At 36.4% G+C, this 27,788-nt stretch overlaps 1 protein-coding gene across 3 annotated transcripts in view; it reads right to left on the bottom strand.

Annotated features, from left to right (window-relative positions):
- Positions 1–27,788, bottom strand: part of LOC106091822 (voltage-dependent calcium channel subunit alpha-2/delta-3) — a 310,884-nt gene that overhangs the window by 103,231 nt on the left and 179,865 nt on the right. For all 3 annotated transcript variants that reach the window (XM_059364545.1, XM_059364544.1, XM_059364546.1), the window contains exon 4: positions 10,047–10,157. In XM_059364545.1, coding sequence (XP_059220528.1) covers positions 10,047–10,157 — 111 coding nt within the window. The remainder of the gene's footprint in view (positions 1–10,046; positions 10,158–27,788) is intronic.

Raw genomic sequence — 27,788 nt, 5'->3', positions numbered from 1 at the left:
GCTAAGTTCGGCCGAGCCGAATCTTAGGAACCCACCACCATGGATTCTGCTAAAAATTTATTCGAAATAAATGTAGTTGAAGGACTAATTTTATTCTACATACCAAACTTCTGTCAAACCAGCAAAAATTAAAGCTTCTAGGAACCGAACAGGGAAAATCGAGAGAGCGGTTTATATGGGAGCTATATCAGGTTATTGACTGATTTTGGCCGTACTTGACACAGTTGTTGAAAGTCATAACAGATCACTATGTGCAAATCGGATAAAAATTGCAGTTTCCAGGGGCTTAAGAAGTCAAATCGAGAGATCGGTTTATATGAGAGCTATATCTAAATCAGAACCGATATGGCCCATTTGCAATTCCCAACGACCTACATTAATATTAAGTAACTGTGCAAAATTTCAAGTGGCTAGCTTTACGCGTTCAATCGTATCGTGATTTCGACAGAAGGATGGACCAACGGACATGGCTAAATCGACTCAAAAAGTCGAGACGATCAAGAATATATATACTTTATGGGGTCTTAGATCAATATTTTGAGGTATTACAAACGAAATGACTTGATTAGTATACCTCCAACCTTTGGTGTTGGGTATAAAAATAAAAATTTCAAGCTGAAAAGAACAAAGAACTCGCTGAGTTTACTAGTTAAATTATAAGATCAGAAAGGCCCCACTTTAACGCGCTCCACTGTGGGAAAAATCACTTATGAACCGCGAAATAATTCGAAAATTGGTGTTGACGCTTTATAAAGCCATTTAAAATTTTGCGATTACATCAGCCAGAGTGGAGTAATGGTTCACGCATTTTTTGGCAAGTTGTAGACTTTGTAAAACATTTAAAATTTGTCGTAATGTTGCCATTGACCTGTAGACTTCGTTGAAGCCTTATATTAAATTCGTTTTGATTTCAGTATTTTGTGATAACTTGTAAACAAAGTAAGTGTTTCGATTAATTATTAATGATAATTATTAATGTTAGCCTCCGCTAAACTAAATAATTGTCGAAAAGGGTTTAGTAGATATGTTTATATTAGAGAATAGAGAAACGCATACCCTACATTTTTGTCCTTATGATCCCAATAAGCGAAATATTATGACGATCGGTTAACGATAACACGTTCAACCAACGGCGTACAATATTTTAAAAAGTACATTTTTAGGATCCATTGTAGGATTTTACGTTTTAGAATTAATTGCGAGTTAAGTAAACATTTATAACTTGTTGCGTTAATTGACAATAACTGCCATATAAATGTTAGCCTTGTGCTCAAATTAAATTTTGAGGCATAAAATCCTTCAATGGATAGCAAAAACTCATTTTTTTCCAATTATGAATAGCGCTCTGTGTTGCCAAATCGAAAAGTCTTGGAAATAATTCTGGAACTTTTTAAAGAACAGAGATACGTATACGAAACCTTACAGAAAAAAATGGTGCAGATTGTCCCTTACTACCAAAAGTTGTTCACTTCATAATCTAAAATTTTCGAAAAAAAATAAATTTTGCACTTTTTTTTGTAAAAAATTTTACAATTTTTTTCCGGCAGGTGGAATTTTCTTTTTGTTGTTAAAAATAGGACTAAATGTAGATGCGATTAATGCCGCGAAAGTCCCCATTTGATCAACTAATATATAAGTTAAAGACGACCCAAACTCGACCATTTTTAGACAAAAAAAATTTATTCTTTAATTCTCAAATCAAAAAGCACCGATTCCCAAGTTCATAATAATTTCAAATAGACTCAGACGTCTACTAATTGACTGCCAAAGGTTTGTACATCCTAGCCATGAATGTGTGAGAAACACATAGTTTACTAAAAAGGCTCACTTTAGAGAAGTTCAGAAGTTCTTCAGTCAAAAGTAATGCGGGTTAGAAATCAAATGATTTTTTTTCGAAAATTTCTATGTTTTGAAGCGAATAACTTTGGATAGGAAGGGACAATCTACACCAATTTTTTTCTTAGCATTCGTAAAATGTTCAAATTGTTCACAAATAGTCCCACAATTTCAAAAATACCGATCGATACCTTGAATTTTTTCGGAGAAATGCCGAATTTGAGCAGGGAACTTTTTTTGGTTTGGTTAGCTAAAGCATTAGTTCTGAAACAATGTCTGCAAAAACAAATGATGGCAACACTGCTAAACTTTTCTTTAGCCAACCAGAAATAGTTTCTTCAACAACAGGTGTTGATTAAAGTTTAACGTACTCACACTACTACCATGGCATGTGGCTCTGCAATAAATCGAGATTCCTTAACTTTAAACTTATTCTTGAACTCTAACCATGGTTCTATATGCCTTCAAGCTTACACAAATTATAAATACACGACTCTGAGACAATAAAAAATGCAGCTTTACCAATGGGAATGCTTTCTGAGGATGGCTTGGAGTCTAGAAATAAGTATTTTTGGAGTCAAAGGGATTTTTAAACTAGAAAAATGTCGCTCGAAAAAACTATGAGAGACCTTTTTAACAGACTGCTGTTTACCTCGGATCCTATGATATCAACTTTGTCACGAAAAGCATATATTTATCATCGAAATAGTGAGCCTGTTATAAAAAACATACTTGAACTATTGGAGGCCAGCGTAGCTCAGAGGTTAGCATGTCCGCCTATGACGCTGAACGCCTAGGTTCGAATCATGGCGAGAACATCATACAAATAATCAGTGGTGGTTATACCCTCGTAATGCTGCCGACATTAGGGAGGTACTGTACCATTTCGCAGCCATGTAAAAAATTCTCTACAAAGAGGTGTCGCACTGCGGCACGCCGTTTCATTGAGCATAAAACTTGAATCGGACAGCACTCATATGTGAGAAGTTTGTCCCTGTTTCTTAAAGGAATGTTCATGGGCAAATTAGCATTTGCATTCCTTGTATCTTTTGATCTCAAAAAATGATGGGCAATCATGGTTCATGGGCAAATTTGCAATTTTGCACATATATCATATGGAAATCAATCCAAAACTCAGACTCTAAAAGCGAATAACATTAATGTTTTGTTGGTTTCATTCATTTCATACAAAATTATACCTTATTAATTTGTACAAGCATTGAATGTAGGTTTGTATAAAAAATATATTCACTAGTATTTATTTCTGCTTACTTTTTGTTATAAATAAAATAAATTCGGCCAGGATTCGAACCTGTGCACACGAAGCAACAGCGAGAGCCATTGCCACTGTCTTAGCGTTCGAAGCCATCAAAACAACTTCCATCAGATGAACTAAATCATGTGTGATACGGAAGAAAGTGTAATTTACCACATTACACAAAAATAAATGCATTGGAAAAAGTACAGCTAATAAGCAGGGTTGTCGAGCTTGGTTAATGTGGAAATTATATCATAGATGCGTTTTCGCAATTAATTCGATTCAAATACACCATATCAATGCACGGCCCTTGAAAACATCACACCTAATATGGTTGAAAATTCTTCTAACCAAAGACGAAACGCGTCCCATGGTGTGTGTTGCTATCTTTGGCTTTCATTTTCCATTTGCATCTCCGATCATTCAGCTCGTCTCGAAACAGAAACAAACAAAAATTGTAAAATTTAATGATCTCGCCCCAACAGGCAAAAAACTTGAAAAATGTAAAATATTTTTTTTTTTGTGTAAAAAACTTTTAATCAAGCTCATTCATACAAACAATCATTCATCAAGCTCATTGATACAGGGTTTCACTCTCGCTAAATCGGTGTTTTTCCACTGTGCGCTTCCACTATGTCCAGGAAAAAGCGCCCACTAGTTTCAGCATTAGAGCAGAATTCATGCAGCAAGCACTCACAAATTTTGTGCTTCCAATTTTATAAATTTTTTGCAGGGCTTAGATGTATTAATGCCTACATTACTTTTGGCCACCAACTCCGACATCGTACCTAGAGAAGGCTGTGGCTATGAGTACAGCCAAACTTTCTCCTAACCTCAAAAGCCAAGTAATCAGCATACGAAACTACTTTTTTCCATAGAGAAAATATATTTGTAATGCCTAGACTTTTTGAATTGCCATGTAGATTTGATTCAAAAGTTTATAAGTTTTTCCACAACTTGGGGTTTTGATTTGCAACATTCAAAAAAAGTCTACATTACATATAAAACTACCATAAAATGTGTTATTTGTTTCTTTTTCCCCTCTAAGATATCCCCTCTTAAAATGTTTCCATTTACTGTTCTCGTAAGAAACTTACCTAATGTTTTCTAATGCGGCATCACACACCTAAGTTGTGGGCGAATTTGGTATGCATTTTGCTCATATCGTTCTTCCCTCAATTTATTCCCCTTTTATGATTTCCAACTAACCAACCCAGGGAAACTGCCCGCCAAACCCAGAATTTTTACCATTCAAGAAAAAAATTAATATGGCCTAGTGTTGTAGATTTAAACGAAGGCGCAATTCAATGAGATATGGATTTCTCACGCCTGAAATTATTTGATTATGTTTCTTTTATGACCCCAAAAAGGTTTCTCTGCTACTTATTGACGATCTGCTCTGCTGGAAACACATGGCTATATCGGAATCAACCATTACAGCAAATACTGAAGAATATTGGTTGTGTATTTGATGAATGTGTGCGTAAGTCCCTTCATATCTGGAAGCATTTGGTGGCAGATAAAACACCACCATAAATTGCATAGTTACGCTTTTAAAATACAGAAGCAATCTATCAAACCTTTTTGGTTGTATGCGTACATTAAGGATTAGTAGCACGGCCTTAGAACTTCTGATATCTATTGCAATTGCCATTAGGGCAAAGGAGGCCACTTCCGCTGTATAAGTTCTTGCTGTTATATGTAAATTAAAGTCCATTGACTGATGTATAGAAAGTGTTTGCAATTGCAATAGCAGTCTAAATGATGAAATGATTGTTGTTTGTTGCAATTGTCTGCTGTTTTATTTATTGTAAGGAGGCATATTTAAATACGACATTTCAAATTGCAAATCAGATAACGATATTTGCTGAAAATTTATGAATATTCTCCAGATTGTGGACACATTTGACCGATTTTGCTGAGAAAAAATCACGAAGTGCACAATATGCTATTTACCTGGACCGCCATTTTTTGGCGAAGGCAACATAATCTGAAACAAACAAGCTGGCCGAGGCCCGCTCCCCTGAGTCTTCTTTAACAATGGGCGTAACACAAATTTCCTTTGCATGTGTATTAGTAAACGACACTTCAATAGATTTCTCCAAAGTACCTCACTAAATATAGATGGAAATTTCACATTTTCATGAATCTATGGGTAAGGATGCATTGGTAACAATTAGCAAGAATGTTTGAAATGTTCTTGTTAAAACATTGTTGTTTAGTTAGCATACTGCAGGAAGGTTCAATATACCAAGGTCTTTCGACACCACGTAGCTGTACATTCCATTCCATGCTCTAAGATTTAAAAGCGTATGGTGAACGAGGGCGGCTAAGTAATATTTCTCTTCTAATAACGAAAATGCAAATATCTCTTATATATAAAAATCAATTTGAACCGGCTGATCCGATTTTCTTGAAACAGATGGTGCATAATGATTCCTTGGTGAAAATAGGGTACTAAATTTTTTGATATCTGAAGAGGGGACGACCTTAAACCAGTTGTATTTTTCATCGCAACGCTCAAAAACAAAGCTAGAGGCGCTCATTCTGTTTTGGCTTTTCATGTTGCCAAGGCCGGAAATATATATAGCAGCTCTTATATTCTGTTACCCGTACCGCTTTCAGACTTGTATACCCTAGACCACCACTGCGATATTTGTTTGTAACACAAAGAAGAAAAAAAGATAGACCCAATCCTAAACATGCGTATCAACTCAGAATAACATCAGACTCCATCTACCTATATTTATCTGTTCGTTTCTCTGGCCATATAAGGTTAAGTAATGTAAGAGTGGCAGTCCTATACAGACTCACTTAGATAATTCCATTGTGATACCACAGTATGAACAGACTAAGGCCTATGATGAGAATCGAACCCACCACCCCAGTACTGGTAGTCCAAGCACGCTACGAATTCGGCTACCGGCGCAACTGTCTGTCCATGTTAATTTGTGTTGGCACAGATTTTTTCCCTGGACACGGGAATTTACGCAGGTATTGGTGGGAAGTGTAGATACTCCATTGTGCTCAATGTTTGTCATGCAATCTAATAATATTGGTTGGCAATTTCAAATCCAACATCTAGCCTGACTGATTGAGAGATGAGTTTAGATCTACAACATGTGAAGTAGTTGGACAAATTAAAGAAGAGAAGACTAACAGAATCAGATTTGACTTGGCATTCTACAGTATGAACAAGAGCTAAGTTCGGCCTTGATGAATCTTATGTAGCCTTATTTGCCCGATATCTCTTTATAGGCAATCAAAGGATAATGGATAAAAATTACTATGCTGTTGGAGCTATATCCGGTGCTAAAGGGCATAGAAGAGGCCGTTCTACAAAATTTCAGCCATATCGGAAGTCAAGAACAGAGATCTGTTTATCGGGAGCTATATCAATTTATGAAACGATTCAAACGATCAAAAACTATTGGTTGCCCAAAAAGTAATTGCGGATTTTTTAAAAGAAAGTAAATGCATTTTTCATAAAACTTAGAATGAACTTTAATCAACTATACTTTTTTTACACTTTTTTCTAAAGCAAGCTAAAAGTAACAGCTGATAACTGACAGAAGAAAGAATGCAATTACAGAGTCACAAGCTGTGAAAAAATTTGTCAACGCCGACTATATGAAAAATCCGCAATTACTTTTTGAGCAACCCAATATAATCGGTGGATCGGTTTATATGGAGTTGTACCCTCTAGAGGCTCAAGAAGTCAAGATCCAAGCTCTGTTTGTACGGCAGCTATATCAAAGCATGGAGCAATACAGCCCATTTACAATTTCAGCCAATCGACATTTATACGAAGTATTCGTGACAAATCCCAAGCACCAAGCTTCTTTATTCCTTCAAAAGTTAGCGGGCTTTCGTTGGGTATCAGATCGATGTGTTACAAGCGGAATGACGTAATTAGTTATCCTCGTCCTATAGTGGAAGGTATAAAAAAATGCAGGAAATAGGGACGATCGGCATTGGAGACAATACAAAGAAAGTAGTTGCTGACAAAGTCGCAAACCTAATTCCCTATGAGAATACTGATGGCTTTAATTTGCATGCTTCAAAATGATGTAGTGAATGCCATTCTAGAAATAAAATCGATTGCCACTGGTTACGATGGAGTAACTTCGAGTTTCTAGAAAAATATATTTCATATAATTTTCCCATGTGTAACACATCATTCTGGAAAATTTTTTGCGGTCAAGAGTTTGCTATTGTGTCCATTTTGTTCCAGGCTCTAGAGAGAATAATTTATAGGACAAAACTGCACTTTATTGGGCACTCCTCCAATTTTCCTGAAATTTGATATGCTGACGTGTTTTGACCCCAGAAACATGCATTTGAAGTCTATTTTTGGAGCAAAAGCCCACGATACACTCCTGAGGCCAAAACCCTATTTGGTGAAGTGCTTCAACCTAGGCAACATGGGTATCAAATGACAACAAGTAAGAGCGTGCCAAGTTCGGCCGGGCCGAATCTTATATACCCTCCACCATGAATCGCATTTGTCGAGTTCTTTGCGCGGTATCTCTTTTTAGGCAAACAAAGAATAATGAATAGGAACTGTTATGGCATTAGAGCTATATCAAGTTTTAGTCCGATTCGGACCATTAATGAATTGAATGTTGAACATTGTTGAAGTCATTTTGTAATATTTCAGTTAAGAACTGTGCCTTGTTGGAGCTCAAGAAGCAAAATCGGGAGATCGGTTTACATGGGAGCTGTATCAAGCTATTGATCGATTCAAACCATATTGGACAACCTATATTGAAGGTCATTGGAGAAGCCGTGGTACAAAATTTCTGCCGAATCGGATGAGAATTGAGAGGCTCAAGAAGTCAATATCCCTGATCGGTTTATATGGCAGCTATATAAGGTTATGGACCGATTTGCGCCACACTTAGCACAGTTATTGGAAGCCATAATAAAACACCTCATGCAAAATTTCAGTAAATTCGGATGCGCCCTCCAGCGGCTCAAGAAGTCAAGATCCAAGATCGGTTTAAATGGCAGCTATATCAAAACATGGACCGATATAGCCCATTTACAATCCCAACCGACCTACACTAATAAGAAGTATTTATGCAAAATTTCAAGCGCGTATCTTTACTCCTTCGAAAGTTAGCGTGCTTTCGCCAGACAGACGGATGGACATGACTAAATCGAATCAAAATGACATGACGATCAAGAATATATATACTTTATGGGGTCTTAGACGCATATTTCGAGGTGTTACAAACAGAATGACCAAATTAGTATACCCCCATCCTATGGTGGAGGGTATAAAAGTGAAAGGATTATGAATATCCATAAACATGCCGGGAATGACCTATGGGGTCTTGAGAAATGGTATAATGGTCTTGGAAAAGTTAAAATTTCCCAAGTGTAATGGGTATAACAAAAAAATAAAAATTTGTTAAGTATACGGATCAACTCATAATCGCCATCTGATTCGACTTAGGTATGTCTGTTTGTCTATGTTAGTTTGTCTACAAAATACAGGTCTCAATTTTCGTCCGATCGTTTTTAAATTTGGCACATCACTTTTTTGCCTAGAGGCGAAATCTGTTGATACAGCAAAATAATCGGTTTATATTTGGATACAGTTGTCGTTTATATATTCGTCCAATTTGGACTAATCTGCAATAATGTGGTCATTTGTAAAGCGTATTCTCTTATGACTTTCGATATTCTTGGTGAATATCTCAGAAATGTGTTTAGATTTTTCAGTTATGGAGCATGTTTTCTAAGACAATATAATATGTCCGTATTTGGGACGAAAACAGTTCTGATTCAGATTTAGTTTTGATATATGTGCTCGTCCCATTTTGAGTAATATTGTTAAACTTTTAACCGATCTTAACAAAATCGTGCCTGTTGATATTTTCTACAACATTTTATCAAAATCGGCTCAGTTTAATATATAGCCTCCACATTTGTATCTATGGCCCTTTTTGCTGTAATTATTAAAAATTTTAACAGAGTTACTCGAAATTCGGTACGGATTGGTTTAATACTCATCGGCGGGTATCAAAAAAAAAAAAAAAAATTTTGAGCCTAAATTACATACAGAGTCAATATAGCAATATTGCCCCTTTGTGGTAGGTGTAGGTTAATAATTTGTCAACTCCGCCCGACGTTTGCCTTTCCTTGTTTGTTTTTGATATTTTTATACAATTTAAATTTTTTTACTGAAATATCTTTAAACCTCTCACGCCGTTTGTCAAGGCCTTAGTGTAAGTTCTGCTCATATTTTCTTTACCATTTATCTCGTCTTCTTACATCCACCTCTCTTCCTTTCTCCCTTTTTGGGCCCCAAACATAAGTCTCCCACAACCTTCGTGTCATTGGGTCACATCATTTAATCCTGTATCCTCGTGTAGACATTCTCGCATACATACATAAAGACACACACACACACACATAGAAAGAAACGGTATAAGCTACACCGACAGCATCCTAGCAAACCACCCCTGAAATCATCATGACCATTATCCATAGTCTAAAACATTTGGCCACTCATTTCTTGCCTCCTTGTTGTAGCCACTGATGTATACTCGTACGTATTGTGTTTTTTATGTGTTCGCGTGAATAATGCTCTAGGCACCTTTTTGTGCTGTCCGTATTAAAATTTTGTTACATTTTATATTTTTATTGATTTCAATTTCATTTTAATTTCATTTTGCCCACAGCCATTCAGGGCAAACTTTTGCATATTACTTTAAATTCATGTTCTCTCGTCCCACCCCCGTTACATGCTATCTAAACGAATGTTCATTTGTCGGCCCATTTTCTCCGTTTCGTTTTCCTGTTTCTGAGATCGAGGGTTTTGTAGTCATACAATTTTTGCATTGAAAATGTGTTAGAAATCCATGTTATCCTGCTTTCAACAAAGGCACCTTGGCTTTATTTTCCATACTAAGTTCATGTGCAATAGTCAGAGGGTACTTACCATCACTGCATTGCGTTTGAAGTCCATGAAATTTTTAACCTCTGCCGCCAGTTCACGTAGAAGGATAATACCATCCTTTCGCTTAACTTCGACATCGTTGTCTTTAAATCGCTGCAAGAAAAATGACAAAAAAGAAAAAAAAAATGTACTCAAATTGTTAAAATTTAATTGTATGATTGATATATTGTTAAAAAGACTAAAGCTTATAGGCGCAAATGAATTAAAACCAAGTAAAAACGTGCTAAGTTTGCCCTTGTCAAAGTTCTTTGCCCGATATCTCTTTATACGCAAACAAAAGAAGATAATGGATAAGAATTGCTATGCTACTGGACCTATAGGGCCATACTTGGTTTGGCAATTGGAGACTAAAGTAGAAGTCATTATGCAAAACTTCAGCCAAATCAGATAAGAATTGCGCCCTATTGTGGCTCAAGCAGTGATATCGGGAGAGCTGTTTATATGGAAGCCATATCAGTTTATGGACCGATTCACATTATATTTGGATATCAATTGCGCCCTCAGGAGGCAAAAACATTATAATCAGGAGATCGGGTTTTATGGGAGCTATTTCAAGTTATAAATCGATTTAAAAAATTCTTGGCACAGTTGTTGGAAGTCAAAACTAGCTACTTTGTGCAAAATTTCAGGCAAATCGGATAGTATCAGCGCCCTCTAGCGGCTCATGTTATATGGCAGCTATATCAGGTTATAAGCCATACTTAGCACGATTGTTGGAAGTGATACCAAAACACCACGAGCAAAATTTCAGCCAAATAGGATAAGAGGTCGCTTTAGAAGTTCAAAATAAACGGTGATTTTTTTTAGCTTTTATCTTTTTGGCAACACTGGTTAAAACAGCTCACGCACGTTTCGCGTTTTGTTTCACTGTCAAGCAGCTTCGGTTTGGTCCACAAACGAATAACGCTTGCAAATTATTGAATTTTATTGTCAAAATGCGTGCTCTGTTAAGAAAGTTCATCGCGCGCTTCTTCCATTTTACGACGAAGCAGAGAACAAGTTTTAACATGACGGGAACCTCACAAATGTAGCCAGCGTTAGCAAGGGGAAACCATCGCAGATAATTTTTGTGATGTTGGCGCCAGAATTTGATCCCTGGCGTTCGGCGTGCTAGGTGGACATGCTAACTTCTGCGCCACGGTGGCCTCCCTCAAATGTTATAAAACTGTGGTGGTGTTGTAGGTAATAATTAATCAAAATTATGTCCTAATCGATCTAGAAGAAAGAAAAAGTGGCAGCTCCGAAGGCAGCGGTTACTTACGAGTAAAGCCTTTTGGGAGTAGGCTCAAAGTGGACTCCAAAGATCCAACGAAGGAAGCACGTACGGCCCCTGAGCCTTCATGGAGGACTGTGACTTGGAAAAGGACGCCACAGCCGTCACAGAAGGGGAAGATGGTCGCTAAAAATGAAAGAAGCCACCCTCTTACGCCAGAGTGGCAAGGAAGCACAACAAAGATGAGCTGACGTATGCAATCATCGATAGCAGCAGTGCATCCGCTAGGATTCCACCAAATCATCGGTCCAATTGGAAGATCGGTCCATACAGAGCACGCTTTAAAAATGCGTAAGTTAATTGGGATGTGTATTACACACGGTTCAAGGAAGCTTTTCTGCGAACAGTCGATTGCGTTAATGACTCCGTTGCTCCTAAAACCCATGTCTAAACTGAAAGGACATGCGAGTGAGTGTCTGGCGCCCCATCTAGCCACTTTTTTCAAGGCCTGGCAGGAGGCAACGGTGGTATTTATACCCAAGCCCGGCAAGGCAAGTTATGCTACACCAACACCATGGAACGTATTGTGGAGACCATGATAAAGAATAGGATATCCAGCGAACTGCTCAAACACAAACAGCATGTTTATGCCAAGAGAGGGTCTGTGAATATGCAAAGAGTTGATGTGGAACGTCCTGGCCGGACGGCACAACGTCCTGGCCAGAAACCCGTCAGTTCCGAAAGACGCTGCAGCAGAAGTCTTGACATTACCTTATTTATTGCGTTTAGCAGAGTTATCCATCTCCAGTTTTTACACTCGTGAGGTCACCCTTCTTTGGAATCGTGACCATTTTCCCTCCTTCCACTCAGAGGGAATAATATTTGTACCCCAAGCCTCTCTGATGATTGGGGCGACCGCTTGAACTATGAGGTGTGCCCCATACCGCAACAGTTCGGAAGATACGTTGACAGAACTACCTAATTTGCTGTTTTTGAGTGACACCAGAACGGCCTCAACGGGCTGTAGATATATCCCTGCGTTGGTTTCGGCGCACTGGGGGATAAATAGGGTCGGAGCTCACGTCCTCGTTTGCTGGTCCTTCGGATTCGAGGTGTTGATCCGTCCTCATCTTTCATTGTTGCCGTTGACCTTATATTGTTGCCGCTCATTTTTATTGACTCGTAAACACCAATTTTAGCTGCATTTTCGGCTTGCTCCGCTGGCATATTGCAATATATTCGCTTATCTCTGCGAACTAAGCGTTTGACCAGTGAAGCGGCGGCACGATATTCAGTCCCGGTTGCAGTTCTTGTTACACTGGATTTTGCCCAAATCAGAGCCTTCAAGTGTACATTTTAATATGCTAGCATAGCAAGCCAAAAATGCAGCTAATATTGGAAATATGCGTCTAGCAATACCTATGACAGAGGTGGCCGGCTCCGAAAATTCTGCTGTTATGTCGGCTTATGCATGGGTGTTATTTCGCAGCTTTTCGGTTAATTATGCCTTATATTCGTGTGCTGTTTCGGGGTCTTTTAGGTTTTAGAGGTTTAACATTGTGCTTTTCGTCATTATCGATGTCGGCTCCACGTCAAATTTTTACATCCATCAGCGAACCCAGAAAAAGTTTAGACGATTTGATATCGGGTGTTTCCATCTGGTGATTCTCAAGTATATTTGTGTATATTTTTATGAAGGAATTATGTGTCCGGTGGGCTGTTCCGGCTGTTCCGGTGGTTCCTCCACAGCTTTTTTAGTCTGACTTATGATATGAATGTCGGGTCTTTAGTTTTGTCATTGTCATTTGAGCCTATAAACAACGTTCGATTTATCCTCTTTTTGGACTTTGGATTTTGTCCTGCTGAAATTACATTCGCCGTTCTATTTTTTTTTCAAAATTTGCGAGCACCACCGTTGGCCATTCCTTTGGCTTATCCCCTGCCTATCCTTTTGCACGGTTCCATCCTAATTGTTATTGGACGATTATTGTGCAATAAACCCACTTTGGCATTTCGTATTCAAAAACCTACAACAGCAGCCGAATAATTAAAGTGATATTCTTTATTTTCCTTTGGCAACTCTATGCCATTTTAGTGCTAGTGCCGAAGAAAATTCTTATTGCTTCGGTTTTGTGACCATCAGTTCCAGATGCTAGAATTTCAATCAGCTGATCACACCACACAAAAAAATTGAAAAATGTTTATTTTTACTCATTTTTACAGATCTGCATATGGTTAAGAGACCATTTTCTAAACTCTCACAAAAACTCGTATTGTTATTCAGCAGAATTTTGTTGAAACATTTTAATAAATAATATTATTTTGCGAGCGTTTACAGAAAATACAATAATTTGTGCTTACTAAACAAAGCCTTATTATACCCTTAATAAGGTGTTAATGTACAAATGCTTATAAGAAGTTTATAAAGCCGTCATAATTTTTTGTGAACACGGCTATTAGAATACAATAGGTATGAACCTAATAACGACCTGAAATATTTCCCACTACATACATATTTGGAAAAATCAAAGATTTCAAACTTATATATTGTTATTGAAGAAATAATACCTTGGACAACGCCATCAACTAATTTCCAATTTGTTGCAAATACTCAATAAAGTGGAAATTTATTTTCTTATTCATATACATATACAATTTTACCCTCGGTGAAACGCACTATTGAAAATGACCCGTGGTAAAAAAAGCTCTTGAAAAAGTCAGTGCAATTTAATATTTTCCCGTTTCGTGTTTACATTTATTTGCCCCTTTGGCCTGACCATCAGTGCTTAATGCTTGTGTCAAAGGGTCGACACAGACAGATCGTAATTTAATCTTTGTTTATTTTCACGCTGTCTCTCAGCCATTGTTGTTGTTGGTGGTCGTCCATTAAACTATTTGTTGGCAAACTGTTACGGAAATATGGGCAAGGTTATGTAAATGCACTTACACATATGCAATAATAACAATGAAAATTTCTACCACCACATTTATGTGGGTAACAAAAAAATCGCAAATTTCATATGGTCGCCGTTAATGGGTCTTCATAGAAGCCTAATCCTTGGATATCACACTCTCCATATCTATGAAATCATGGTAATCAATATTTTATTGGTAACGATAAGAGCCATTGTTATGTTAGAGCCAGTTATATAGCCACACAGAAAACTAGGTTCAATTAAGAAATCTTTACATTCAATTAGAAAATAGTATTTAGCGAAATCAATACCGTCCGCATTCCTTTTTTTCGAAGATAATCTCTATATGGATAAAAGAAAAACTACTAAAATAAGATAATGTTAATAATATTTATAAATACCACGTTGGCATCTTACAATATACTCCAATTTGTTGCATTTGGAATTCATCCAATCTATTTGTTCACATTCTTTTTATTACTTTGAAATTATAATTGCATAAATTATATTTTATAAAGATACAAAAAAATACAAAAAAAGATACAAAATAAACTAATCTTTATATTTTCCTTGATATTTTTTTTTTTTTGTCTACCCAAGCTACCTTGCGATATATATATACCAGCGATATATATATTTGACTCATTCTCACTTCTTTTCGCATTACATATGTGCGAAAGGGAACACAATATATCCTTGATCAATGTTCAATTTTTACTTTTAAATAACAATTTAATTTGGACAATTAAAAATATATTCAAAGTATGCCTTGTTTACCAATCACTTCAATCTAATGGCAGCCGGTTGTACATACCGGATTGACCCAATGAAGTCCTTCATCGGCAAGGACTGCCGCCTCCGTGTACAACACACTGCGACAACAACCAATCACTTCAGACATCAAACATCTTCAGTTTGGTCTATTATTTAACCACGAATCGCCTTACAAACGAACAACGCTTGCAAATTATTGAATTTTATTATAAAAATGTGTGCTCTGTTAAGAAAGTTCATCGCTCGCGTCTGTGTATTTAGCGACGAAACTAATTTTTGACTCAATGGGTACGTAAATAAGCAGAATTGTCGATTTTGGAGTGAAGATCAGCGACACATGCCACACAGTGAAGACGGACTTATTGAGAGGCGAGTACGGCGAATATTTTATTTCACGCCCGGGGCCGTTCAATTGGCCGCATAGATCGTGCGAATAAACGCCTTTAGACTGTTTTTTGTGGGGCTATGATAAAGCCCATGTATATACAGACGAGCCCGCTTCAATTGAAGCGTTAAAAGACAACAGTGAAGCACTTATTCGTGAAAATATTGGCCGAAATATTGGAAAGAGTATGTCAAAATTGGACTAAGCGGATAGACCATATGGACCGTACTATCGATTCAAATAAAGATTTTATGCATTTTTCTAATTTTATGTGTTTTTTTTTAACTTTTCTATAGCTCTTAAAAAATCACGCTTTATAATTGGTAAATATTTAAAAAAATATATTTTTTTGACTAATTTTTAAAAAGAGCTAAATAAATTCTACTTACATGATGTCGCTAAATTTCCCTAGGAACTTTATTAAAATCGATCGAAAATCTGTGTTTGATGGAGAAGATGTCCGTTAAAAATTGCATCCAACTATTGCCGCATATGCCAATTTGCCCATGAACATTCCATTAAGGAACAGGGGCGAAATTGTCACATATCAATGTTGTCCAACTCAAGTTTTAAGCGCAATAATAATAGGCCTCCTTTTTATAGCCCAGTCCGAACGGTGTGCCACAGTTCGACACCTCCTTAGGGAAAAGGGCATAGAGCCTCACAAATGTCGCCAGCATTAGGAGGGGATAAGTACTACTGAAAAAAATATTTTCTGATATTCTCTCCAGGATTCGAAGTTCGAGCCCAGGCTACGGTGGCCTCCAACTATTTCCGAATATGCTTATAATCTGCTTCATGTCTTTATAAGTCCTAAAGTTGTCCATATTTATTTATTGGAGATAATATAAGAAGAGGTGGTAGATCTAAAAATTAGGAATATGAAGAGATTTCTACGTTATTGCAGTAGTAAACTTTCAATTCAAATTTATTTGCGTTTTAAATTTTATTCGTCAAAGCATGCATATTTGAGACGAACATTGGATGGCGGTCTCCGCAGCCTGCCCAATGCATTTATAACACACCATATATTGCCTTAACTTTTAGCAAACTTATTTCAAACCAGCAAAAATTAAAGCTTCTAGGAACCGAACAAGGATGATCGAGAGCCGCTTTACATGGATTTTATATTTGGTTATACACTGATTTGGACCCTACTCGGCAGAGTTGTTGGAAATCATAACAAGCACTACATGCACAATTTCAGCCAAATCGGATAAAAATTGCGGCTTGTAAGGGCTCAAGAAGACGAATCGGGAGATCGGTTTATATGGGAGCTCCATCGGGGTCATAGACGGATTCGAACCGTACTTAACACAGTTGTTGGAAATCTTAACTGAACATTACATGCAAAATTTAATCCAAATCGGACAAAAATTGCGGCTTGTATGGACGAATCGGGAGATCGGTTTATATGGGAGCTATATCGAAAAGAAGCCGATTTGGGCCATTTGTAATCCCCAATGACCTACATCAATATTAAGAATCTGTGCAAATTTTCAAGCAGCACGCGTTCGACCGCTATCGCTATGATTTCGACAGACGGGCGGACATGGCTAGATTGACTCAGAACATCGAGACGATCAAGAATATATATACTTTATGGGGTCTAGACGAATATTTCGAGGTGTTACAAACGGAATGACTAGTATAGCACACCCCCCTAAAAGAAGCAGGATCAAAGGCAATTGAATACGGCTGGTTAAAGAAATTCAACGGTACGATGAAAAAACCAAAATAAGAAGTAGTGCAAAAACAGATTTAAAGATTAATTTATTAAATATAATTAAATAATACTTTTTCTACAGATTAAATTTCAGAAAATAGTAATAAAACTAGAATTAGGAGAAAATTCATATAGAATTATATCATCGAGACTTTTGTTAAATATTTGGTTTAAAGAAATTTTTTAATGATTTGTTGTTTAATACTAATTTTCCCATTTTTTTAAGGAATAGGAGATACTTCTCTCATATCGATGAGTTCAGTCCGGCGTGCCGCATAGCGGCACCACTCGGTAGAGAAATTTAACACAATCTCAAAAATATTATCTCTTGAAGAAGTTAATTTTCAATTAGGTTTTTAGAAAAATATCATTAAAGTTTTGTCTCAAAAAAAAATTATTCAAATTTTTCTTTAAAACAAATTTTTGAAAAATGTCGTTTGAAAATATTTAATTGAAATTAATTGTAATCTTTCATTTAGAATTTCGAGGGTGCATATTTTGTCTCTAGGCAACATTTCATTTATTTTTTGCCTTAAAAAAATGTTCATTCACATATTGAAAAAATGTATTAACATTTTGTCTACAGAATATTTCCTACAAATTTTTTCATTGAAATTAAGAAAAAATTTAATTAAAATATTTTCTTTTGAGAAAAAATGTCTCGAGTTTTTTTTACATAGAAAAAATTTTCGTTGTTGTTAGAATTGCGTCCAGGTTAGACCAATGGGTTTTGTTTTTCTTTCTACATGAAATAGAAAAGCAAAATAAAAAAGAATATAAAAAGGACAGGCAAATGTTTGTCCTTGAAATTTAGTTTTTAGAACAAAAATTCGTTAAAGTTATGTTTTTAGAAGAAATTGTATTTTTAGAAAAAAAAATGTCCTTCTTTAGAAAAAATTTAATTAAAATTATGTCTTTCAGAAAAAATTTTAATGAAATGTTGTCCTTAAAAATATAATTTTGAGGGGGGTCCGTCCCTGGCTGAAGTTTCGTCGTTAAAAGATATTTTTGGTTTTTAGAAAAAATTTAATTAAAATGTTAGTTTGTGGAAAGAATTTCTTTACAATTGTGTGCATTAGAAAAATATTTTTGGGGTAGCCATGGTCTGAGCCAAATTTGTCATTATAGAATGTTATAAATATGAAATTTCGTCATTAATGAAATGATGAATTTTATTGAAATTTTTTGTTTAGAATAAATTTAATTTAACAATAAACTAAAACGTCATTGCGTTTTGTATGCAATTAAATAGTAGGTATTTTATAGTTTTATTATTCCAAGTCCTTTTTGTAATCATCTCGGTGGATTTTTTTTTGTTTTGCAAACCCTCTTCATTATACCATTCATTGAAAATCGCAGACATTACTTTAAAATTAAGAGAATATTTCATTGTATGCATTTGAATAAATGCGTTGTGTATTGCAGTGTGTGTACGTAACTGGCGGCGGGATAACAAATAAAATCAAATCGTAAATCAATGTATGTTATGGTGACGGTGGCTATACTTTCCCTCCCATCTATATAGACTAAAGCAGGGACCTAACGATATACTCGTATTTCTGGGTGTGGAGAGCATAGACAATGTCCCAGGAAACATTTTTTAGAACATGCAACCAATATAAAAGAAAGAGGACTTTTTGGACTTGAAAAAAGGTTGTTGTTGCTCTCAGTGGTGACCATATGTAAGCTGTAGCTGTACCTCAATGTTAGAAAAAGGCTATGTTGAAATATTTTAAGCTGGGGATGTTGGCTATCCTTTCATTACTTTTATGTTCTATTACATACATTCAACGAAAATATTTGGTAAAACAATGGCTTTGTCTGCTAAAACTTGGAAGCAGACATGAATGCTGTTTCAGTTGTTTCACTAAACATTTCCGTCTGCTGTTCCAACTCATAAAATCGGCCAATTTAAAGACAAAATCCTGCTAAAATATTGCAGATATATTACAGGTAAACTGTACTATGCTGCATTATCTGCAAAATCAACTGTTTGCCTACTTTGAAACTTTCTTCTATCTGCCTGTAAATGCAAAAGGGGCAAACTTATCACATAGCAACGAGTGCTGTTAATTCAAGTTAATTCTCAATGATAAGGGGTCTCCTTTTTTATAGCCGAGTCCGAATATCGTTCCACAGTACGACGCCTCTTTGGGGAAAAGTTTAAAATCTGTCCCTGCCACTTTTGGGATACATATGTATGCATGTACAGTGCTCGAAATAAAAATAGGTTTACCGTGAAAAAGCATAAAAAATGCAGGGAATTGATTTACTATTCTTTATTATTTATAAGCTTTTAAGCTACTTACACAAAAAGAAAACATAATTTAATTGGTTTTTTACTTACAAATCAAAAAATTTTGAAATGTGGTGCGAATTATATCGGTTCAGCAACGAAATGTTACAAAGATCAGAACAGTTTTCTTAAAATTAGTAATTGATTCTATCTTCTTTGTATTTGTAAACATCGAAAATATGATTTTTTACCAAGTTTTGAATCCACTCTGACGGTTTTTTGGCCTATTCGAGGCTTATGATATGTTCTAGTGAGGAAATTGTTCTGCTTCCCATTGTAAATATCTTACGTCCTAAGATTCCGCTTAGGACTTGGATGGGACTTATATCTGGATTACATGCGGGTCAATACAAAATTTTAATTTTTTTGAAGAAAGCTACTATTTTGTGGCACGCGAGTTATGGATTGCAGCATTATCCTGGTTAAAATTATGTCTGGCCCCATTAATTGTTTACCATTTTTCAACAATGATAATTACAGCATTTTCACATAATTCCCAGACATAATTTTAGTTGCAATCCAAGCCAGGCTTGCCATGAATAGAAAAATCTTCCCAAATCATGACGTCCCGCTACCAAAATTTCTGCTTATTCCTTTTGGTTTTTATTTTCGTAAACGACTAACATTTTTTTGAAACATTTCCTTACTTATGGTGGGTATTAATATCTTTTCATTAATAGCAACGCTGCTTTCTATTAACTGATAGATCCTAACTCACTATGTTTCTCAACGGCGATAAGCTGTCGGTTGTTGTTTTATGTCACGTTAAATTCATTTTTCTTCGCCAAATGATTATAAAATATTAAAAATAGTTTTTTTTTGTTGTAAATAAATTCTGGCTTAGGAAACATAAAGAGGATTTTTTTATTTTTTAAAAATGTTTACAAATTTGTTTTCAAAAATTTCTTTACAAAAATTGTTGTTAAAAAAATTAAAAAAAAAGACTACGTCAATGAATTATGAATATATGAAATTTCAGTCAAACTGGACAAGGGAATCGCGGGTGAAGGGTAATGGGTTAAAACGTGGTCTTTAAAAATATTTATTGAAAATTGTCTATAGAAAAAATTTTAGGAAAATGTTTTCGTTTGAAAAGATGTTATTGAAATTTGTCGAAATCTTCTTTTAGAAAAAACAGTTTTGAGAATGGGTAACATTTTGTCTTTAGATAACGTATCATTGAAATTTTGCCTTAAAAAATGAATTTAAAATTTTATCTTTAAATAGAAATAATTTAATTTTGTATTTTATTTTGTTTATTTTATTTTAAATCTTTTATTATTACACTTCTTCCGTACTACATATGATTTTGTGCATCTGTTGGAAGTTATATTGATGGCTTCGAACGCTAAGACAACGGTAATGGGGTCCCGCCCGGGTTGAAGAGAATGTTATGTTAATTATTAATGTTAATTGTAACAATTTTTTCTGTAGGACATATTTTTAACAAGTTTTGTATATAAAAATATTACGCTGAAATTTTGTCTTAAGAAAAATTTCTTCCAAACTTGTTTAGAAAAACTTTCATTTGAATTTTGTACTTAAAAATAATAATGATCCAGGTCTAATTAAAATTTTGTATCTGTAGAATATTATAAATGTGAATTATGTCATTTTAAGAAGTTTTACTAAAATGTTGTGTCAGAGTCATTTTCAGAAAACAAAAACCTGCTGTTCTAAAATCGTAAACATTAACCTTATGTTAAATATTTGAATACTATATGGGCCGGTAGGCTTCGCTACACACTAAAACTGCTTTTTGAAAATAGATTGTATTTTGAAATTATCAAGCCATTTAGAGCTAAGGGTCCTTTCAGCCCCACAATAATTGATTTTTTAAGTGAATTTGATATCTACTTTCAAAATCATATCACAAAGCTACCACATGGTATACAACATTTTCAACTCAACTATCCACAGGTGCATCAACCCAAATATCCACAGGTTCTTCTTATGTAAACCCAAATTGGAGAGCAAATTTTTACTTTTCTACTAAATGCCTATTATTGCGGTCGTTTTTGTCCCGAACAGCATTCATGTTCGGTTGCTGTTTTTTTTATTTGTCTCGGTCGCTCTTCGTTTTTCTTGGGTTGGACGGTCGCTAGAATTTTGTTCTAAATTTCGATATCAAATTCTTACTCTCATCTCATTTAAGTACCATATAGTTCTGTTTGCCCAATATGTACGTTTGGTCAGTCCATCAGACACTTGTGAAGGACCTTTTATTCGAGTCTCTTATTGTCGATATACATCACTTGTTTAAGGGCTTGTCCCCAATATTTATATCAAATTCATACTCTACTCCTTTATTATCCCGTAGTCTTGGGGGTTTTCGGGGGTGGGACGGCCCCAAAGAAAAAAGAAACCCTTATACCATGTATTTTATATGCGAGTTATACCTTATTTCCTAATACCTTTCATCTGATTACAATATTGTCTTATCAGTAAATATTTCCGGTTGAGAATTTTTGGGGGGAAGGGGTGACCTCCAGACACCTATATCCGATTGGGGCGGTTTTGGGTTGGGGTGTCCCACCAGGTTATTTGACCGCAGGACTTAATACCAATTTTGAGCTTTTCGGGTTTGTATCCTAGGAATTCAACAACTGTGGTGGAAATTTGAATCCTGACTACGAATTAGGAACCATTAGGTGGGTGGAGGAATGGTTCGTGAACTAAGATATTCAAGAATACGGGGAATAGACGCAGAGCCTGTGTTTCTGCAAAAAGTAGTCTAAATGTTGCTCTTCTTCCGTCGCTAAGTACTGGAGATTCAGTACTAGCCAGCCTTGAAATTAATAAGTCTAATTAGTGGCTGGCTTCCCCATATATGGCGATTCAGAGATGCTACCGTCAACCCGTACATTGCCGATTGGCCTCACTGGGGGAAGTGATACTGAAGCACATCACCAGATATGGGATTGTTCAGATATCAACGAAAAGGGTTAGCTGCTTATCGATTATATTAGAAGTTTCAATCTAGCGATTTGTAATGAAGGGAATAAACCGATCTTTATTACCAGGGACTGGCAGAAGATACTAGATGCTGCCTTTGAATTGGAGAATATCACCAGAAGAACATGTGACTGGGAAGTATTGTATGACCACAGCTTCTCTGATCATCATTAAATTAGTTTCAACCTTGGAGAAAAAATACTGGCCCTCGGCTAAACAAATAAAATATTTTGGCAAAATCGAGAAATAATCGCGCTTTTATTGTCCCAAGAACTTAAATCTAGAGTTTGGTACATTTGGCAGCTATATCCAAATATAGCCCGATCTTGATCATACTTGGTACGAATGTCGAGGGGCCTAACGCAACTCATTGTGCCTAATTTCAACAAAATCGGTTAATAAATTGTATGGGTCTGTCACTTTAAATCGGGAAATCGGTATATATGTCTGCTATATCCAAATCTGGACCGGTCTGGGCCGTATTTAATAGTGATGTCGACTAACTAATAGGGATGGAGACTAACTCAACTCACTGGAGACTAACTCAACTCACTGTCAGCGAAATCGAATACTTAATGTAGCTTTAATGGGCTTAGACCTTAAATTAGCAGATCGGTCTAAATGTGGACTATATCAAGATATATTTCAGGGCTGCAGAAAACTCTTCAACAGGGTGAAAGCCATAAAGACACCCCACGATTAGGACGTCTATAAGGTTTAGATAAAAAAATACAACGGCGAGCTGAAAAGGCTCAGAACAAATCTTGGGTAAAATTCTTCAGCCACGTGGAGGATACCTCCTTACGCAAAGAAAAATCCAATCCTCGATAGAATATATACAGAAGTCGGAAAATGTAGGGACAACTAGGAAACACTAACTGCATAAAATGAATTCTTAATGATGGCATTTCTTGACATTAAGGGTCCTTTCGAAAATGTAAACAACAATCATGAAGGAGCTGGAGTTCCGATCATTATCAATAGTACCGTAAGAAAGTTTATTGATAACTTAGGATCAAGCTTAGGATCTGTAGATCTACAAAGATGGATTAGCAGAGGGATACCTCAGAGTGGTGAACTGCCTCCTCCATAACAGAAACGGATAGCAATACGTTTAGATTCAAGTTAAATAGGACTAATCTTAATAGAGTTGAAAGCGGCCAGTTTATACTTGCTGGTAGGTGAAAAACAGGGGATACTTCTCTCATATGATGAGTGTAGTCCGTTTAAAGTTTAAGCTCAATGATAAGGGGGCACAACCTCAGAAAAAAGTTTGGCCAGATTGGCAGCAGCGCGTCTACAACACGCCCTTTATTAGTTTAAACAAGCAAAAGCGTGCTAAGTTCAGCCGGGCGGAATCTTATATATCCTCCACCATGGATAGCATTTGGCGAGTTCTTTGCGCGGCATCTCTTTATAGGCAAACAAAGAATAATGAATAGGAACTGTTATGCTATTGGAGCTTTATCAAGTTGTAATCCAATTGGGAAATATTTCAGTCCATTCAGATAAGAATTGCACCTTGTTGGGGCTCAAGAACCAAAATCGGAAGATTGGTTTATATGGGAGCTGTATCAAGCTATAAATCGATTCAGACCATATTTAACATGTATGTTGAAGGTCATGGGAGGAGCCGATGTTAAAATTTTCAGCCAAATTAGATAATAACTGCGCCCTCTAGAGATGGGTTTATATGGCAGCTATACCAGGTTATTATTCGATTTAAACTTGGCACAGTGGTTGGAAGTAATACCAAAACACCACGTGCAAAATTTCAGTCAAATCGGACGAGAATTGGGCCCTCCAGAGGCTCAAGAAGTCAAGACCTAAAATCGGTTTATATGACAGCTATATCAAAACATGGACTGATTTGGTCCATCTACAATCCCAACCGACCTACACTTATAAAAAGTAGTTGCGCAAAATTTCAAGCGTCTAGCTTTACTCCTTCGGAAGTTAGCGTGCTTTCGACAGACAGACGGACGGACACGGCTAAATCTATTGTACTTAAAATGTCATGACGATCAAGAATATATGTACTCTATGGGGTCTTAGACGCAAATTTCGTGGTGTTACAAACAGAATGACGAAATAAGTATACCCCCATCCTATGGTGGAGGGTATACAAAGTTTGTAAATAACATTCCGAATTATGGGCGTGGGGTACGAACGGTCGGTGGGACGACAAAAATTCTTTGGGAAGATCCGGATAGTGAGAAGACTAGACTATTACTGAAAGGAAGTAAAAAGGAGGTCAGTATAGCTTTCGGTATCACAACGGGACGCATAGGACTACGAGCTTACTTATGTGAAATCGGTGCGGCAAGTGATAGCATGTGGTGAAGATGATGAGACGTTGGAGCATTTCCTATGTCATTGCGTGGCTTTCACGACCAACAGCCACAGGTACTTAGGTGGGGACACAATACCAGACGTGGTATGGAAAACAATTAGCGATTTTGTAAGTAGCACGGACTTTCTAACTTAGATTTTCTTTTTGGAATTTACATTTTTGTACTTAGAGCGCACAACAAGCCAATTACTGTCTAAGGTGTATGTTCATAGTGGCATGGGGCGGATTAATATCCTCACTATCTTTTTAACCTAACCTAACCTAAATAACATTCCTCCAAAAGACGAAGTACGTTTACGGGATGTTTGGTGTGTGCACTCCAAATAAATCAGCAATTCATCTATTCGCTTGTCTATCTTGTCTATGTGTCTGAGAAAAAAGTGTGGCGAGATTGGCCGCAGCGCGTCTACAAAACGCCCTTTATTAGTTTAAGGAAGTCTCTTAACAACATTCCTCCCAAAGACGAATTACGTTCAGGGGGTCTTTGCGCTGGTGGGCTTTCACTACTTTGGAATAGAAAGCCGTTCGATTTCATAATGTTTGCAGGGTGTTTGCAGTTTTGCCTTTAGGAACATAACAAGTACAAGCACACATAGACACACACTTTTGAATGGCATTTTTGATCATTGCCTCAGTTGTTGGATGCTGCTGCTGATGCTTTTAGTGCTGTTTGCCTCTGTTTGGTGTTATTACGCAACAACAACAAAATCATAGCACACGCTGTTGTTAGTAGCAAAGTTGCAACGAATAAAGAGACTGATGCCTTGCATATAACTTCTGTTTACATTCATACAAACTTATGGGCTCATTGTGTTGTCTAGGCAAATGTTTACGTCTGGCCATGTCATTTAAATACACGCTCATATTCGGGGTATGCGAGTACATGTGTAATAAAAGCAACGCATTCGCACTTACGAACTGAAGCATAGTAAATATCCTTCAAATAAATCCTTACGTAGCATAAGTTTAATATATAACAAAAAAGAGACCTACCTAAATAAATGTGTTGGCTTTTGAAATATACTGTCTGCATGATAGCATGAAGCTCTCCATCCTGACTGCCGATTGTACATCATCACTCTGGTAACATTAAAATGCATAAATTATTTAAAAATTTTCGTTGAACTCTCTCCTAAATGCATTGAAAGTCCTTATTTTATCTATTTATCTAGAATTCCGAAGGAAGTTTTTAGTTGGTGCTTTGTGTGTTACTAATGAAATAATGCATGGAATGGCTAAAAATATGAAAAAGAGACCAACCAGTTAACTCAAACCTTTTGGACCAAAGACTTCTAATATTGCGAAATAGCCACTAGTCGACAACTTAAGTTATGTTCGGCCTGGCTAAATCTTATACACTGATAAAAAAAAAAAAATTTGTTGTAAAATAATGCACCAAAGGTGAATTATTTGCGTTTTCCGTTCATTTTGTGCAATGGCAAAGGAAAGCCAGAGATCACAATACACCAACCACTGTGAGAGGCGTCTCGTCCTTGATAGGGGAACTTATTCAACCACACAGTAGGTATGCAGGCTTCAAGGGCCATAAAGTGGTAGGTCGTATTTTTACCAAATAAACCACTAAAACGTTTTTACGATGTGGCTACAACACTAACCAAGTTCGACACCGTTCACACAAGCTGATCTTTTCCAACGCATGTTCTTTTGCACACAACTACAATTGCGTCCTGGCACACACTTGTCATTTGTCCATCTTTTGGAGGTTCTATTAATGGCTTCGAATACATTCTTGAAAATAATGTCAACATGCGGTGATGATTTTTTAAACGTGCGTTGTTGATTTCATGCTCACTGATGTTTATGCAAGCCGTCCCTATATACAGGGTGATTTTTACCTATTATCTTTTGGCAACAATGGTTTAAACAGCTCACGCACATTTCGTGTTTTGTTTCATTGTCAAACATCTTCCGTTTGGTCTATAATTTAACCATGAATCGTCTTACAAACGAACAACGCTTGCAATTGAATTACTGAATTTTATTACCAAAATGCTCTGTTAAGAAAGTTTGGCTCAATGGGTACGTGAATAAGCAGTATTGACGATTTTGGAGTGAAGATCAGCCCGAAGCATTGCAAGAGCTACCAATGCACCCAGAAAAAGTCACAGTTTGGTGCGGTTTACGGGCTGGTGGGATCATTGGACCGCACTTTTTCAAATATGATGCGAATCGTAATGTAATGGTGAGCACTACCGTGAGATGATATCTAACTTTTTTTGCTCAAAATGCAAGAGCTTGACTTGCATGACATGTGATTTCAACAAGACGGTGCCACATGCCACACAGCACTCTTAACAATCGACTTATTTAGAGGGGAGTCTAGTGAACATTTTATTTCACGTTCGGGACCGATCAATTGGACGCCTAGATCGTGCGATTTAACGCCATTAGACTATTTTTTGTGGGGCTATATTAAATCTTATGTCTATACAGACAAGCCCGCTTCAATTGACGCATTATAAGACAAGATTGAAGCATTTATTCGTGAGATACCGACCAAAATGTTGGAAAGTGTATGCCAAAATTGGATGGACCAGGTGAACATTTGCCTGAAATAATTTTCAAACATTAAATTACATGGACCGTACTATCGATTCAAATAAAGATTTCATGCATTTTTCTGAATTTTATGCGCTTTTGTTTTTTTTTGAAAAACTTTCACATAGCTCTTAAAAAATCACCCTTTTCATTCATAGGCGGTGCAATATGTTAAGGCATTTGTAAACAAATCTGAATGGTTTGGACACTATCCAACGTTTCGTCGTTCACAAAAAACTGTTGTTGATTTATGAACATTTGTGATTGATCTGATAATATCTGTATGTTGAATAACTTTCATCAACCAATGGAGTCGATTTGACAACGCCGTGCTTGACTTTCTATGCGTTAATGCCCTCCACAATAGAATGCATTATTCAAATTCTTTGGACGACTTAATCAAAGATAGATTAGGTGGTTTATGCGTGTGTTATACACTGAGGCGGCAGCCCTTGCCGATGAAGGACTCCATCGGATCAATCCGGTACGTATAACCGGATGACATGAGATTGACATCAGTAATAAGTATTTATTCAAAAGTTCGAACT

Source organism: Stomoxys calcitrans, chromosome 3, assembly GCF_963082655.1.
Source record: "Stomoxys calcitrans chromosome 3, idStoCalc2.1, whole genome shotgun sequence".
Lineage (NCBI taxonomy): Eukaryota > Metazoa > Arthropoda > Insecta > Diptera > Muscidae > Stomoxys > Stomoxys calcitrans.
This window is presented reverse-complemented; position numbering and strand designations above follow the sequence as displayed.